We start from the raw sequence: 17,528 nt of genomic DNA on the forward strand, positions 1-17,528 counted from the left end.
GGTTAATACTTTCTTCCTTTTTTTTTTCTAACCAGATCTCAGGATTTTCCCTGGAACTTAAAGATCTTCTAAAAAATTATACCACTTGGCCAGAGAGATTCTTCTTTTATAATTTAACTTCTCTCATTCATTTTCACTAATTCTTCCAACTTTAAGGAATTAAAAAAAAAAAAAAAGAAAAACAAAGGAAAATATGACAAACATTTTACTTTTCTAGGTGGTCATCCTCTCAAATCCCAGGTAAAAACTTCATATAGGCCTCTGCAATATTGTAGTTGTGACTGCCGTATCATTCAATTCATAGCACCCAGTAAGGTAGCTCAGTCATCATACACTTATCCCTAAATAAATCCAATTTTTATATACAAGGGGATGATTTGCATCATTCATAAAGCACTTCACCTGGCTATTCATCATGACACCCAAAAATCAGACCACTTTCCTCAACTTTAACCTAAGAGAAAAACATTCATACCAAGCACCTAACTTCTACTGTAATTCCTTCTGCTAGTGCCACCTTGGCTTTCCTGTTAAACCCAAATACCAGTTCTATTTTCATTTCATAAAGACCATCTAATTCCTTTCTTTGTGTTGCCTACCAGACAAGTTCATCCAATAAATATTTAAGGCTCCCTTGCTATCCTAATGTACCCTCCCACAGAAATTTCATCATTATAGTTCCCTCACAGGCAACCTCCTTTGTCTTAACAGCAAATTCTTAGAAGCAGTCTCCCCTGGTAACTGCCTCGTATTTCACAGAATCCATTCCCTTTTGCCTCCCCTAGTACTGTACTAAAACCAGTTCCACTGTTAGATGACTCTGTGTCAATCATCTTCCATGACACTGATTGTGTCCCAGAAACAGCTCCTTCTATCAAGATTCCCTGGCCTACCTCCATTCACTGACAAGTCCAAGGGCCTCTCCTCTTCCACTTGTGACCTCTGGACAGCAGCTTGGCAAACTTACTTCAGCTGATGGGTTTCAAACTGTTCCTCCTACTTCCACTGCCCCAGGCCAGCACAGCTCATCAGTGGTTCCATGTTGTACATTCAACTAACAGCTCCATCTCTCACAGTAGTGGCTCATTTCCCGCTGCAGGTCCTACACGCAGCCTTTCCCTTTCATAAGCAGGATTCTCCATTCACTAGGATTTCCACCATTCTGTCTGTCATGCAGCATCTTCACCAGGCTGGCTCTGCATTAGTGCCCATCAGGGCCTTTGTCTCACCCCACGCTCAGCTCTGCCCTCCAACAGCCTGATCCTGGTGCCTAAGGCTTCTTGTTCTCCAAACACTCCTACTGCCCACCATTTCCTAATACTGAGCCTTACAGAGTGGGCTATCCCATCACCTTGGCATCAATTTCCCTCCATGGCACACCACGCCAGCTACAGGAACCAGTTGCCAGGAATGTAGCAGGACTGACAAGGACACAGACAAATGGGTAGGGTAAGACTGTCAGATCTTTCCAGAAGCCCGTTCTCTTTTAGGAGAAGTAAAAGAGAAAAAAACATTTTTTTATATTTATTTCATTCACTCTTTTGATGACAAGTACTTTAAAGCCCTGCCTAATGGCTTTAAGTCATCAAACTGCTCAGTGCCATTTAGTCATTCAAGTGTTCTAGACTGGACTAAAAAGGGAGTGTGGCAATCCAGTTAAGACATACACAGTGTGTATCTCATCCACCAGCTTCAGCCATCCCATATCTGTACTGTTTTATTTTCTAATTACACCACCTGTGCATTTCCCAAGAGATACTATGCTCCTGAGTACTGTCCAGAAAAAACATAATTGTGTCCTCACACACAAAAACCCCAGGAGCTCCAGTTTGAATGCTTGCATGTTCCTTAGGCCAAACAAGCAATTATTCTTGTGTTGTGCTTCAATATCCTTGGTGCAACCCTTCACAGTATCAACAGAAGGTGCTACAAATGAAATAGCATGATGATCCCCACCATAGTTCCTACAAAGCAAGCATCCTGGATTTCCACTAAGGAGATTCTCCCACAAGGAAGCAACATCTTAGATTCTGGTTCTCTTACAAAATAAGGCTCAATCCAAGCTCTCATACCATGTTCAGTTCTGAAAGAGCAGAGCAGGCCATCCCTTCCAGAAAGAAGGACAGGTTCTGTCATATTCCTCTTTAAGAATATAGTTGATGGTAAATTAAAGTGTAGGAGCTAAAGAGCCAATTCCAGACTTTTCTAATCTAAGGGCCTGTTTTGAAGATTTACCTTAAAGAAACCTGAAACAAGTTCACTACCTTCCAAAAAGAGTGTTATGCTTAACACAGCACTCTACTTGCTATGACAAGAGCTTGCCAGCTTTGCACTAAAATTTAGCTAATATAAGAAAGTAAGCTAATATAAGACAGGAGAAGCTTTGAAGAAAGCATATATGATTGTTCTTTAGTGTCTTTTGCATCAACAACTTTTAAGGTATTTACAGGACAAACTGCTCTGCAATGTTATTCACCTTTTCACCAACTGCCTCATCATCCATCACAAGTAAGTGACTAAATATTTTTATAAGCAACCAACGTGGAAGAAAATGAACAAAATTACCTCTCAGTTTGCATCTGTAAAAATATACAGTTCAACTTTACCTTTGGATTTTGGAATTAACTCTCCACAACTCAGTATGCGTACTTCAGCATATGGTTTACTAGATGCATCTGTTTTCTGGTTTTCTATTTCTCTCACAACTTCCTGACCTGAGATGACTTGTCCAAAAACAACATGATGTCTGAAGAATTTAAATAAAAATAAGAACTCTTAGTACTTAATTTTCTCAAGGCAGTTCCCAAACAAATGTAAGAAGAGGAAAAGAGATATTTACCCATCTAAATGAGGTGTAGGTTTAGTTGTTCTGTTGTTTCCAGATTTTAATTTAAAAGAGAAAAACAAAGCCAATGTCAGTGAAAAGCAGTCAGCATTTGAAGCCATGTCATCTACACATATGAAGGTGAACATTATTTTGAGTACACTAATAATATTTAACAAAACAAATATATCATTCTGTGTACAATTAAAAGTATTTAACGTCTTATATATTAAACTACCTATTCAATATTTTGATTAAACATTTTACTGAAAAAACCACAAAATTGCACATAAATTTTTAGACAGCATTCTCATATAGGATATAACAAGGTTCTACTTATTAACTTATATAAATACTACCAGGAACAGATACAAAAATCCTGTCTCACAGCAGGAAAACTGCAAATAACCTTCTACACATTTGAAAATAATCAGAAAACACAGGAATAAATAAATATTTGTACGTACAGATTATTTGACACAGAAGTAGAACTTTCTCTCAGCTTTCCCCTCTACTAGCATTACTAAGGCATACAGATGTTAGTCATGGCAGAGCAGAAAACTGGGATGATTGCAGTAATGATCACGCAGAAATCCCCAAATAAGGGTTAAATCGTAGATGACATCCTTAACTCATTATATTAACTAAAGCCATGAAACATGGATAAGAGTGATGCATTTTGAGAATGTTTTCTGTAGGTAACTTGTACTTAAGAAGAGTTGACTGCAATGTATTTTAAGAATTTAAGTTTTAACTATAAATGAGACCGTATTGGAAAGTTATTTCACGACTAAAAAAAAACCCTCTACTACTTTTGAAAGCCCCCAGAGCTGTTTTGCTTCCTTCCAGACAGCAGTTATTAGTTAAAGTTATAAGAGTTCTACAAGGAACTAATAGGTTTGCTTTATTGGTCAAGTTAGAACACAGCTACTGAGAACCACCAAGAGCCCTTCTGCACAGACAATAAGCACTAAACACAAAAGGGATAAAACCAGTCAGGATCCCTAATCAGCACATTAGGAAAACTACTACTTTCATACAGCTTTGTGAAACACCATCAACTTTGGCTTTGCATAGCAGCTAGTCTTCAATATTTAAAAGGATTACCTTTACAGCTTACAAATAGCAAACCACACACACATTTCAATACTTACATAAAGAATTGTGAACCATTTGTATCTTTCCCTCGGTTGGCCATTGAAAGGAGAAATTCTTTGTTGTGCTTTACAGCAAAACTTTCATCTAAAGAAAGATTTTTCAGTTACTTTAAATATACCATATATGCTTGGGTAAATGCTATCATCTAAGTAAATTCATCCTTATTAAATAAATCTGCTAGTCACTTGAGTGAGAAGTTGTCTTAAAAACAGACTAAAAAATATGAATCAATGGTTTATAGCCTGAGGGGGAAAAAAATTTTAGTATTCTTGCTCAAAAGACTTGTCTCCTTAGACCATATAATTCTAAGTTTTTGCTCTTTCTATTTGGCACATACTGCACACTCTTTCTTTGGAGCAGAAGTTGTTTTTTTGGCTGTGCATTAACTCTTAAGAAGCCCCTCAATTTCAGGTATTTTGTTATTTTATTATTTTTTAAACACACGGATATCCAGTTTGACAGCAATCCCAAACAACTTCTGTTTGTCTCTCAGACGCACAGATGAATTTATTAAGTTGGCCAAGAAGAAAATCAGTTTAACTTGAACGAATTCTACTTATTACGAGCAAATACTTGTCAACAGTTCAAACTAAATCCCAATGAAACTGAAATTTAAGAAGTTCGAAATGTACTCATTACTCTTCATTTAAGACACCTGTAAGAGACAACCATCTCCCTCCTTTCTCAAAACAGCAAAAAGGCTGTTGGGGAATGCAAACTTTTCAGACAGAGCACATTCCTTCAATACTATTTGGACAGATGTGGCAGGAGCAAGCAAGAAAAATATACAATATTTGTAATGCTATGTTTTTACATCACACTGTCACTGGCCATGAAAGGGACAGTCCCATCCACCCCCCAGTCACTGTACAAAGGCTAACTGGCACAGCATCAGACGTCAGTCTAATCCTATGGTGAGTTGCTTAAGTGAAGCACAAGAGCAAAACTTCCCATGAATTCAGTTTCACACTGTGGCCGAGTTGAACAGCCAATCTGCAACTGCCAGAACGTAAGTGCAGGTTGTGCTCATTCTTTCATCTCCCCCAGCCATACATTTCCTCAAACCCTGCTACTACTCGTTAGTGTTTGTTCTGATGCTTGCCAAATTATTTCATAGGATCCATTCAATAATACGGAATTTTTTTTCCTGCAAAAATCTTTAGGCATTTTAGCAAGCTGAATCAGCTGGAAGTTTTATTGGACAGTCAGTGCAAGGTAAGGCCTCCTCCCTCTTTCGGCAGTGGCAAACTGCTGATTACACTCAAGGTCTGATATAAAATTGCACCTGGCCCTACTACAACAGTGAATAATTCTTTCCATTGTGTGCTGCAAGCTTGGACAAGAACCAATGTCAAAGGAAGTGTGTCTGGGAGGAGAGAGGAGCATAACCTCGCCTGCTGGTAGCAGCTGCCCATCATGCAGGCCTAGGTGTAATACAAAAACTGCTCCAAGGAACAGAGATGCTCCACTATATTCTGGACAAACACAGGCTGAGAAACACAGCAACTGCAATGTCTGCAACAGTGGCTGAAAAAGAACCACAACTGTGAGAAAACAGATGGCTCTATCATTAATTCATCTTGGGCTTAGGAAAGCAGGGCTTTGTGCATTCTTTTAAATAAATATTTGCTTCACACCTTTCTCCTTTTCACTTGAAAAAAAAGACAATCCCCAACTTTTAGCTAGGTGGTCAAGCCAAAAGTAAATGTTTAAAAAAACAGAAATCTGGTAAGAGGGACAAATACAAAGGAGTTCAGTTTTAATTTTTCATTCATTAAAAAGGTTCATATCTTAAAAGTAAAATAAAATAACAGAAACTGGAGAGTCAAAGGTCTCTAAGGCCAGATGAAAGCTTAAAAAACACCAACAATAGAGTTCAGGTTTACAGAACAGAGACTACAGAATGTAAAAGGTGATTGATTATCATAACACCAAAATAGAGCAGACTGATAAAACTCTTACCTTCAAAAAAGCCACCATAAATGGATTCTCCTCCCCTGCCATTTCCTTGAAAGAGGGAAAGTGACAGTTAAAACAAAGCAGTGATTAAAGAGTCACATTATGTGGAAGGTGCTTTGTAATACAAAATGTTGATGCAACTGCATCTAAGTCACCGACATTATTCTTCAAGATATGCAAACATGACCAAGATGCATCTTTGTAGTCCAAAAGCAAACTTGGATTTATGCAGAAGGAAGGGAAAAAACCAGTGATATCACAGAATAATTAATATAAGTAAATGACACTACAGAGAACTTCTGCAAATGTTTTATTCCATAAGCATTCAAGTTTTCTTCAAAGATTCACATCATACCTTCACTGAAGTCACCTCCTTGGATCATAAAGTCTTTCACAACCCTGTGAAACAGACAACTTTTGTAATGCAATGGCTTTTGGGTGGACTTTCCTGTACCCTTTTCACCTAAAGGAGAAGAGAATGAACAAAACCAAAAATTACTGTCTATGTCTGTAGAATCTCCACTATAAAAACGTGCTACATAAGCACTTAATCAAAATCACCCACTAAGCTATGAAAAACTGGCTTGTGAGGCAGACACCTACCTGTAATACCTGTTAGAAACTGGCATTTAAGAAAGCAGAGCAGAAACTACTTTCTGTCTCTACAGTTATACCAGAACTCCTTACCGACATTAGTATACAACTGCTCTCTTTCATGCAGACTGACTGAAATTAAACATTCAGTTTAGGTTTATTATAACTGACATTACTCAGAAACACGCATGAAACACTCAGATCTTCAGTTACAACACAGCAAGGTTAAGGTACCATAAAAGCTCACAACAAAACCAGAGAGGAGGGGGAAGGAGGACGACTCTGGTTCCCTCCCCTGCTCTTGATTACGAACTGCCATCTTCCCCCCTCATATCAGCTCTGTGCTTAAGCAGACTCTGCTTCAGGTACAACATTATCTCCCTTCCCTGCTACCCTCAAATAGACAAGGTCTCTGCTGAGTTAGCAAGATGAATGGCTCATGGTGGGTCCTGTGCATGGTACAGCCAACCTCAAGGTAACAGTAGTCAGTGGGAGATCCCTTCTCAGGGAAGATCTCTTCCTCTCAGTGCTGGCAAACCACTAGACTGTATCTTCCTATAACCTTATCCTGAGCTACTAAATTGGCAGTTTTTGTCAAGGGCAGTTACCTCTGAGTGGTGCCTCCATATAGATTTGTATAGCTAGGAAAAAACCACTTTTGATAGGAACTCTGATAAATGTGAAGTTGTGTATGTTCCACTAACTTAGCATATGCCTAACACATGGAAAACATGGACCTGTTGGACCCTGTTTTACAAAGAGAGCATACACTTTTCATAATTGCCAGAAAAAAAGATGAGTAAGGAAAACAAATACAATAAAAAATCTGAATTAATTTGCTGATGATTAGTATCATAAACATTCTGCCCATATATTTTTCTCACTATTCTTATGTGTTAAAGCAACAAAATAGTTTGGGATCTGAATTTGATTACAGATGTCAGTAACAAAGTATGAATATAGTAGTACTTAAGGCAGTAGCAGGGAATAACACCTTTATGCAATAATCTGACTTTTGGGCAGTTGAGAGCAGATCAATAATGCCACGGTCACGTGCTAACATAGTCACAGCCATTAAAACTCATCATTTTAAAGTTCAGATTTGTTAATGAATTTTGAAAATCTGATTTTGTGCCAGTAAGCCTAATGTCAGACCAGATAATACCTACATTCCTGCAGACATCACGAATAGTGCACTACATGTTTTAGTAAACTTGATATGAATGTAATTATGCATCCACACCTGATTCAGATCATATTAGTACTGCTGAGTGATTTACTATTAACAGACCCTTGACCCGAAAAATAATAGAGCTGGAAGGAAAGGAAACAAAAACAGCTGAAGACAGAAAGCATCTATGCTATGTACGTATTCACAAAATTATTCTTGTGATAATAAATATAAGTTTTGCTAAACTGTCAGCATTTGCAACACAAGTATGCAATCTACAGGAAAATAATTCTGTTTGGAAATGCTTCCAGGAGAGAACCTTCTGAGTATTTTCTTCAAGAAATAAACTGAATTTCAATAGGAGTGGAAATCACCAGTTTCCATCAAGAAATTAAAATAAAGGAAAAAACCAATTAACGAATACCAGCGATACTTTTCAAATACCTCAAAGGAACATAAGACTGAAAAGTAAGTCTGCATGGTTGACCTCTTACTGGCTACCTTTCAAGACTGGATGATGTTATATAATGTGAACAGTAATATCTGTGCTAGTAACAGAAAATCAGCTTACTGTGCCTGTATTTAAAGTTGGTTAGTACATACTCCCTGCAACGCACTAAGCCAAAGCTACAACGGGCTTTGATTCCACATCATATGTATATGACAAATCAGGTAAATCTCTGGAGATGGCAAGAACCAATGCTTAACTTACTTCTTTTTATCTGTAAGAAAACGTCAGGAAAAATAACAACCATCAAACCAGATAACATGATATTACATTAAAAATTATAGATTAAATTGTAAAACCTACAAACCTGTGCAAAGGCAGCGAAAATTTTCACATGTCTTTGGACACACATCTGAAAACAATTCAAAGACCACTCTTCCAGCTAGAAAAAAAAAGCACACCATATTTATTATGAAGTTAAATGGTATTTGAATTATTCTTACACATATCTTATATGAATATTATGCTACTAAACGGGTGTTTTCATTTTCTTACCAGGTACATTGTTGATGGCTATGTCAAAAAAGCAACGAGGTCTCTGGACTTTTACTCCCATGGCTTCAGAAATTTAAATACTGTAAGTAATAAAAATAAAATTTAGTTTTTCCTTCTGTGTAGTAAAATTACGTGTAAGTCAACGCAGAAGATTTTACAAAGACAACAAAACCTGCAGAAAAGCAAAAAAAACCCCCCAATCCCCCCCAAAAAAACCACCAAAAAGAGACAACAAAGGCAAGCGTTTTTTAGAATGCAAAGTATTTTTGGTCATTTTCATGTTTTGTAGACCCAAATAAGCAATTTTATTCACATTTGCTGCACTAACATTAAATTTAAACTTGATTGCAATAGTTCAGATGGGGAAATACAAAAGGAAAAGATACTGTAAGGTATGGGTAAGATTTAAGCATTCAATTTTTTAGGAATATATTTTCTGGATTCCTGTCACTGCAGTTACCAGGCTCCAGTTAGGACCCAAACCATTCTAGATGAAAAAAAAACAAAGGTGTAGCTCTTCCAGAATTGCTGCTAAGTAAAATTATTTTGGCTTTTCTTTGTTTCTTTTTCTTTTACGTAATTGTTTATCTCTTTTGAGACACCATCAATGGGCAGATGTGCTGCTTAAGGACCTGGTTTAACAGTGGACTTGGTACTGTTGGGTTTACTGTTTGACTCAATGGTCTTAGGGGTCTTTTCCAACCTAAACGGTTCTATGATTCTTTATCGAGAATTTTAAGGCAACTTTTCCCTTATGTTTGAGTATATAAATCCCTTTATTTTTGTGTAACAAGCTATGTCTTCATTCCATTTGCATCTCTGGCTTTCCAACATAATGTACATGTATATTCTTTTCTAAATCCCTATCCTCTCTGAGTTACTTCAGAGTGGGAAAAAAAAACAACAATGATAGCAAAAGGATCTGTAAGACTGGAGTACCTTTTCCAGAATTTGGAATATAATCCATAAATTTTCAGTTCTAGTTATTTTTTATTGCCAGAAAACATGGCTCAAGTCTAGCTGACACACTGTACACATCTCTCCTAAAGCTTCACTCATAGCTGTATCACAGAACAGCCTTGAAAAATTCAATTGTCACCATCTGTCAACTCTCAGCTTATGAACAAGAGGTTGTAAGAAATCAAGACAGCAGTGTAATCATGCTAGTCTATATTCTCTCTACTTGTGCTGTTATTCCTAACATTTTGCCAAGATTACACAGCAAATATCACAAGAACAATGCAGGACTGGTTTAAAGCAAACGCCACTCAGTAGTTAATTATTCATGTGAATTTTAGCAAGAGAAGACTTCAAAAAATGCAGAATCTCACTATATACTCTCTAGGTGTGTACAAGCACATTCATTCACACAAGCCAGATATTTGTCAAAAGCAGCAGGCTTATCTCAGTCTGCTTGGTACTCTTCCTGAATTAGGATTTCTCTCCCATTACAACAAATTTTGTCACCAGGCAGAGAAACAGGGAGACAGTGCCTGCAGCTGAGCACTTGGATGTCATCAGGTTAGCAGAAGGCTGACCAGGTCACCACAATGCTGCATGAACTCTGAGGCAGGGCAAGGAAGGTGGCAGTGTGGGCAAGGGAAGGGATGAGGCAGGTGGTAGTGGACAGAGACTTTGAGAACTGAGATCAGTCCAAAGGACAGCCATCAACTCACTGTCAGCAGCAGAACAGACTATACAGCTGCATGGGATACTTTTTTCAAGGAAGCTCTTCAGAATAAATGGTACAATAAATATTGTTTGGTGGTAGAACTGACAGTTTTAACTGAACTGAGACATCTAAGGACCAGCAGTACCACAACTGATTGATAGCCTGTACCCAAACTCTAGTGCTTGACTGAGAAGTGATTTAATTCCTGGTTTACAAGCAATTTGCTTGAGAAATGTTCAGGTATGCCTTAACATTTATATGCAGTACTTTAGCCAAAATAAATGCCAACTATCTTAATATGTGACAATTTTTATTTCAAATGTTGATAATGACTAAAACTAAACTGTAAAATAAATATAAATATATCTACGTTAGTCAATTTTTAATTTGGTTTTGTAGAGAACAGGATGCGAGAGAGAAATCAGAAATAAAGAATTCTACCCAAAGCCTTATTCCCACCAACTTTTCTCAATGTGATATTTCTCTACCTCTACATTGTCTCATGAACAGCGGAACAAATAAAGTTAGCCCATGTTCTAACCATTACCTCCAATGTTCCCTGCACTTTCCCTAAATCCTCCAGTAATATCCCCTAAATACTGGCTGCACTCGATTCCAAATGACAGGTAAGTCAACGGGTCAGTATGAAAACCCTGAATGAACAAACACCAGGCCAAGCAAACATACCTCACTCTTGAGCTGATGTTGCCTATAAACCAGGCTAAGATACCAGTGACATTTATCCTACCTGCCTTACAAGTGAAGTGAGCATTTCCTCTCCAATACACTTAAGTATCCTTTGCACTGTCAGCTAGATCTTCTCCTGATGCATTACAGGGAATTTAATTTCTATTCATTTCTTCATATTTCAGTATTTAACACCAAACACAAACATCTACATACTGATCATTTGAAACTTGTCTGTATTAAAAGCAAATATAGGGGAATGTTAAATACCTGTTAAATACCAACAAAGAAAAACATCAAGAAAATACCAAGAATGAAGTAAAAAAATACCAAGAATGAAGTAAAAAAATTACGAGTAAAGCTCAGCAGTGCCATATGTCTGACAACAATAGAGCTTAAATGAATTTTGCTATTTATCACTAAAAACTTATTTTCAGTTAGAACGTGGATACTCTTAACCCTCATTATGCTGTGTTTTTTAATTGGGAACTTGGTGGAATTTTACCAGTGAAGGGAATATGAACTTGCAATCAACCCCAGAGATGCTCACTATACGTACATTCAAAAATGAGCTATGCAGAAGGACAATCTTGATCAGTCAGCTTCTTCCTTCCAAAACTCTGTAAGAAAGGATAATGTAACAGCCCAAGTACTATCCTGAAATTTTCAAACCATTCATCATTCTCAACCACCTTCTGTTTGAGAAGCCTCTTACTAAGTCTAAGTAGAATCTATGACCAAAAAAACCCCAAAGCCAACCAACCAACCAGAACACCACTTCAGTATATCTAACAAAACAGGCCTGTTTCTTTAATTTCTGAAAGTACAATTACAGTTCAGGTTAGAGCATATCGGTATTTGTTGACAAATACACCAAAAATACTTCAGCTGCATCCACAACCAACGTTTGACCAACTGTCCCCCTCAGGGTTCACATCCCTTCACACCTCCATCAGCTTCATTATTTTATTTATTTTATTTGCAGGATAAAGCTGGCCAACTCAAGGCCAGGCTGCCAGCAGCTGTTCTCCTTCAAAATTATCCATGTCAGTGGAAAACCATAACTATCCCAAACTGTTCATAAGTGTCCTAGTTAGAACAGCTGGGACCAGTTCATCACTGGATGGGTGTAACCCAAAACTGTGTATTCTATAGCCTTCCATGCCATCTCCCAGAAACTGTTGTCAATAGACTATTTGAATCCTCTGCCCAGAGCAGCCTGACCCCTCAGGCTATAAACTGGGTGTTAAGAGGCCTGCGAGACAGGAGGATGCTTCTGTCCTCACACCCTTTGTGGAACTCGCCGCCCTGAGGGAGGTACTGGGCATTCCTGCCTGAACTGGAGAATATATAATCTTGGGAGTCTTGGAACTTTTTTAACCACTCGTGGGATCCAGAGGAAGACTGCAGATCACACTCTCAACCGGACTGCAACCACCACTCTCGACTGGACTGCAACCACCACTTTTCAACCAGACTGCAACAGCACTCTTGACCAGACTGCACCAGCACTCTCACCAACAGGTTTTCCCCTCTCCTTTTACTTTGGACTCAGGTGGGGCAAAGAACACCACTCTGTTCACGCCCCAGGGTGCTGGGTTATACATTTGGGTTTTGTGGGTTAAAACCAACTGTTTGTCTGTATAATCGTACTTATTGTATTATTTTATTAAATTGTTATTCTGACTTATAATCTCTCTTTTGAGTTGAGTTCATTTCCCCTGCTGGTTTACCTTTAAACCAGCACAATAAGCATCTTTCTGCTAGAGATTATCACTGATATGCATTGACATGCTTAAAAAAAAAAAAACATCTTGGGGATTTTTTTTTCCAAAATCACCTGTGCTAGCAAGGATCTAGTAATAATACCATTTAATATATACTAGAACCTTTTGACCAAACAGGCTAGAAAACACTCACAGATGCACACCAAGTGAAGTATCAATGTGTCATGCATCCCACAAGAGCTGACAGCAAGCAGCAAAACATGAGTATTTCCTAGTTTTACAAGGGGAAAAAAACAACTTTATTTGTAACTCTGCTGAACAGGTCATGAGACTACTTATTTGTTTCAGTCCCAGGACAGGACAGAACAGTGAGAAAAGATGTATTTAGTAGGAAAATTATATATTGTGTCCTATTCCTTCCCTTCTTTCCCCATCATCATCAGTTATTCCAGATTTTTTTCTCCTTGACCTTGCTCTTGTATGCACTTCTTTGCATCAACTTAAAATTATCTGCTGCACTGGTCTTCATTCCATGTCCAAATGAAGTGAACAATAAAGTGCATAAATTCATATTCCTAGCATTTTGTTTCAGACCATCTACAAATGCAGGAAGACAAAACTATATTGACATATATTTCAAAGATAGAAAGTAGAATCTCCAGAAATATGTTTGCAAGCAAAACTTTGATTCAGAAAATGCAAATACACGAAGGGAATACTGAACATATATCACATTCTTTACGGCTGTGATTGTAGTCACTTGAAGACAATATAAATCTGGGCTGAAACCAGAACAGAAGGTTCCTACATCCATGTGTTTAGCTTTCATACAATCTACCTGGCTGCATAAAAACTACCCTTTCTTCCCCACTCCAAGGAAAGATTTGGCAGCAGCATATATCAGCTTAAAGTGATGGCAGAGGCACAGTCTAAAAATGTTGTGTGTTCATTCCAGTATGGATTTAACTGGAAATAAATTTATGATTTTAAAATGGGAGACATGAAAATTTGTTCAGAGTTCCATTCCTGGGACAGAGCATCCAGCTGTATTAGGATGATACCGAAGACGTGAACGACAAAAACCCAACCAGCCCAACTCTCAAACTTCATAATTTCCTCAGCACTTTTCCCCAAACACCCCCATCTTTTCCTCTGTACTTCATGATCCAAAACCTCTACATTAGTGGCAATGACATCTGAGGAAATTAAGGGGTTTTTTTCATTTTACTAATCAGCAGCACAGGATTTTTGTTGTCAGCATATTTAGAAATAAGGTACAACACTTGAATACATTTCACATTTAGGATGCTGTCTTTGTAATCACATGAATGTAACACATCAATAAGAAAAGAAGAAAACATTTGCTTTCTACACAGGTCTATGAAATTTATGCAGGAAGATTTTCCACCCATCACTAGAAATCACACATTATAGGTTTCAACTTGACTGCCCCTTCCAAGAAAAGCCAATCACAAAATGGATTTTCAACATTCTTGCAGGCAAAAAGTGATTGACACCACTTTCCATCAGGCCTCCTTGTCTAGAAAAATGCTACAAGCCTGTTTTGGGTGACTGACATAGTATTTGTTTCCCTCTAAAAAAAGAAGTCAAATTAAGAGACACCTGGCAATATCAAACACTGTCTTCCATGGACAAGAGACAATAGCCAGCTATCCTTCTAGGGAGACTTAAGAAAATATAATCCTTAGTTAAGTCCTGAATACAGCCCTAACACCACACTGGTAGCTCATTTATATCACCTTCAGTATGACTTTTTACAGTTATGAACAGGACTTTAGTCTTCTTGTACTAAGGTATAAGGAATGAACACTCAGTTGTAACACCTCAGCTGGGAGAGGGTAGGATTCAGCTGAGAAGGTAGTAACATTCTCTTAAACTACTTAAAGAGAAATACAGGTTCCTATTGGAACATCCTCTTTATTTGTCTAGAAAAGAGGTAACTGCAACAAAAAATGTTGAAATATCTAACCACATTCTTATCACTAGCAAGTAAAATCTGAGTTGTCAAGTCTTAGCAGTAATTTTACATTATCTAATTTATGGAGAAGGTATTGTTTTTTCTCTGTTATGATTTGTGAAAAAATACTCGTGTTTTCTGGCTGGTCTGTGCACAAATAAGTACTTTTTTTTTTTTAGTACAACTTATAAAGTGCTAAGAAAAGGCAAGTTTTTGCATTGTATGAAAGGGGAAAAAAAGATTCCACAGGGTGTAATCTCCAAGCCATATAAATCCCAAACTAATTTCAGCAGTGGAATCCCTTCCTACCCATTACTGAAGACGACAATAAGGTGAGACAACCATGCAACAGTAGGACATAGTTCTGAATGCTGTTCCGTATTTGTCAACCATAACCACAAAAAGCTTGTTCTATCATCTTTTATTCTCATGTTCTCCTCCCTCCTCTACTTCTCTAGCTCTAGATCTCTTCTACGCCTCATCACACCCTCCTACCTAAACCTCAGTGCATTAGGAGATGGTCAGACTTTCTCCCTGGCACTCACTGACTCTGCTCCTAAATGGAAGATGGCTCCCAAATGCACAAAGCATGGAGGAGTGAACTGGTAGTGGAGAAAACATGTTACAGCACAGTAAAATCCTCCACTGCAGTACATATTCTTCACTACAAATTCCCTCATAATCTACAGATTTTCTGAGATGCTCCAAGGGAAAAAAAAAAATCTTCTTTTGATAACAGCTTGAGGAGTGCTAGCTAATTAAAAAAATAGTATTTGTTTCACAGAAGAGGACTAGAAAAATGGGAAGTTTTAATAAGAAATATAGTCCCAAAGGGTGCTCTCAGAGAACTATTGATGCTGGTATTCTTTTTATGCTCCCCTTCAGATCTACTCTGTATAAAGGAAATCACAGTATTTCTGAAATATTTAGAAATCATTTTTAAAAACTGATAAATCAACCTCTGTGAGTTTAGATAAATTAATGCTTCATAAAGCATGTGTAACTTCCATATTGTTATCACATTTTTATCATGGTAGCACCTAAAAATTTGAGTCATACTGCCCCCCCCCGCACTAATGAATCGGAATAGTGAAACAAAATGGGGGGAAAAAAGAAAAAAAAAACTGCAAAACAATCAACCTAGAAACATTTATCACTGTCCAAAGAACAGCCTCTTCTGCAAGCAATATAAAACAAAAGCATGAAAAAACCAAACTATTCTCTCAGAAGAAAAGATACATCTTAGAAAATAGACTTTATGCAAAGAAAATGGTCTCATGTTTCTTTTAAAACAGCTCTCAGATGATTACTAAAATATAATTAGTTTAACCAGTCAAACATTAGGCAACTACTGGCCAAAGTTACTTTTTTATCATTACTGATAAATTTTGTAATTGTGAATGAACTGAAAGGCAATGTTTAACGTTGCAATAAATATCCTGTCCATAGTTTCAAAAAACTATTTCTTTTTCTCCTAAGCCTCTTTCAAAGCCTCCTCAATGCCTCTAAATACAATCATATATAAGCAGCACTTTATTTTGGTCATGGCTGCAAACAAAATGAGCCTGAAACTCAATAGTCAGAAAAACCTCTGAAGCACCTTAGGAAACCCCTGAAAGAGAGAGGCAGAGGACTCTCCGGCCAGCCAGGGTAGCTCCTGCAGGCTCCACTTCCCTAGGAGAGGCCTGCAGAGGGGAGGAGAACATGTGGCGCGCAGACAGCCCGGTCGGTTCCTTCCCAGTCTAGGGGAGGAGGGACGACTCATTCAAACTCCCCAGCAGCACCCGAGGCCGAGCAGGGCGCTCGCAGCGGGCACAGACCCGCGGCTCGCCGGGCAGCGGGGAGGCACAGCCGGCCTGGCGGACCCGACCCCCGGCGATGCGCGCCAGGCCCCGTCCGCCGCTGCCGCTCCCGCCTGCCTGGGCCCCGCTCGCAGCTCCTCACACCCCTTCCCTCCCAGGGGCCGCCTCCCGCGGGATGCGCCGCGGCCCTCCCGCCCCTCGGGCCCGGGCCGCGGGGCCTCGCGAGGAGAGTGTGCGCGGAGCCAACGCGGGCGGCTGCGGCTGCCCCTCGCCCGCCCCGAGCGGCGGCCGGCCCGGGAGGGGCCGGGGCTCCCACCCGTGCCGAGACCGAGGCTCAGGCCCCACGGCACCATGACCTCCTCCGCCGCCGCCCGCCCGCCCAGCCCCCGGCGCGGCCCGGGCCGCTGTCCGCCCCCGGCGCGGCCCGGGCCGCTGTCCGCCCCCGGCGCGGCCCGGGCCGCTGTCCGCCCCCGGCGCGGCCCGGGCCGCTGTCCGCCCCCGGCGCGGCCCGGGCCGCTGTCCGCCCCCGGCGCGGCCCGGGCCGCTGTCCGCCCCCGGCGCGGCCCGGGCCGCTGTCCGCCCCCGGCGCGGCCCGGGCCGCTGTCCCCCCTCGGGCGCGCCCCTGCCTGTGGCGCGCCGGCCCCGGCGCTGGCGGCACTCACCCCTGGCGGCCCTTGTCGCCCCGCGCCGCTCAGCGCCGCGCCGCCGCCATGTTGAGCTGGTGCGGCACGGCTGCGTCAGTGGCGGGCAGGGCGGGAGCGGCGGCCGGGGGCGGAACGGCGGGGGCGGGCGGGGGAGCGGCGGCGGGAGGGGCGGCGGCCCGACCCCGGGACGGTGCGGGGGTCGCGGTGACGGCACAGCGCTGCCCGGAGGCGGCGGGGGTCGCTCGCAAGAAGCGGGAGCGGCGGAGGGAGGGGACGCCCGCCTCCTCGGGCTCGTCAGCGGCGCTCCGC

The 17,528-nt window shown here is 40.4% G+C and overlaps 1 protein-coding gene across 2 annotated transcripts in view; it reads right to left on the reverse strand.

Moving 5' to 3' along the window:
• PPIG (peptidylprolyl isomerase G) overlaps window positions 1-17,419 on the reverse strand; it is a 25,526-nt gene extending 8,107 nt beyond the window's left edge. Inside the window, exons 1-8 of one of the 2 annotated variants that reach the window (XM_032693895.1) lie at window positions 17,238-17,419; window positions 8,710-8,789; window positions 8,522-8,596; window positions 6,297-6,404; window positions 5,945-5,989; window positions 3,979-4,066; window positions 2,840-2,869; window positions 2,607-2,746 (exon numbers count right to left, since the gene is read on the reverse strand). In XM_032693895.1, the coding sequence (XP_032549786.1) occupies window positions 2,607-2,746; window positions 2,840-2,869; window positions 3,979-4,066; window positions 5,945-5,989; window positions 6,297-6,404; window positions 8,522-8,596; window positions 8,710-8,770 (547 nt within the window). In that variant the 5' untranslated portion in view covers window positions 8,771-8,789; window positions 17,238-17,419. Of the gene's footprint in view, window positions 1-2,606; window positions 2,747-2,839; window positions 2,870-3,978; window positions 4,067-5,944; window positions 5,990-6,296; window positions 6,405-8,521; window positions 8,597-8,709; window positions 8,790-11,627; window positions 11,646-17,237 lie in introns of those variants that run through there. The other variant, XM_032693896.1, reaches the window with a different exon arrangement.
• Between the last annotated feature and the right edge of the window lie 109 nt (window positions 17,420-17,528).

This window comes from Chiroxiphia lanceolata, chromosome 7 (assembly GCF_009829145.1).
Source record: "Chiroxiphia lanceolata isolate bChiLan1 chromosome 7, bChiLan1.pri, whole genome shotgun sequence".
Taxonomy (NCBI): Eukaryota; Metazoa; Chordata; class Aves; order Passeriformes; family Pipridae; genus Chiroxiphia; species Chiroxiphia lanceolata.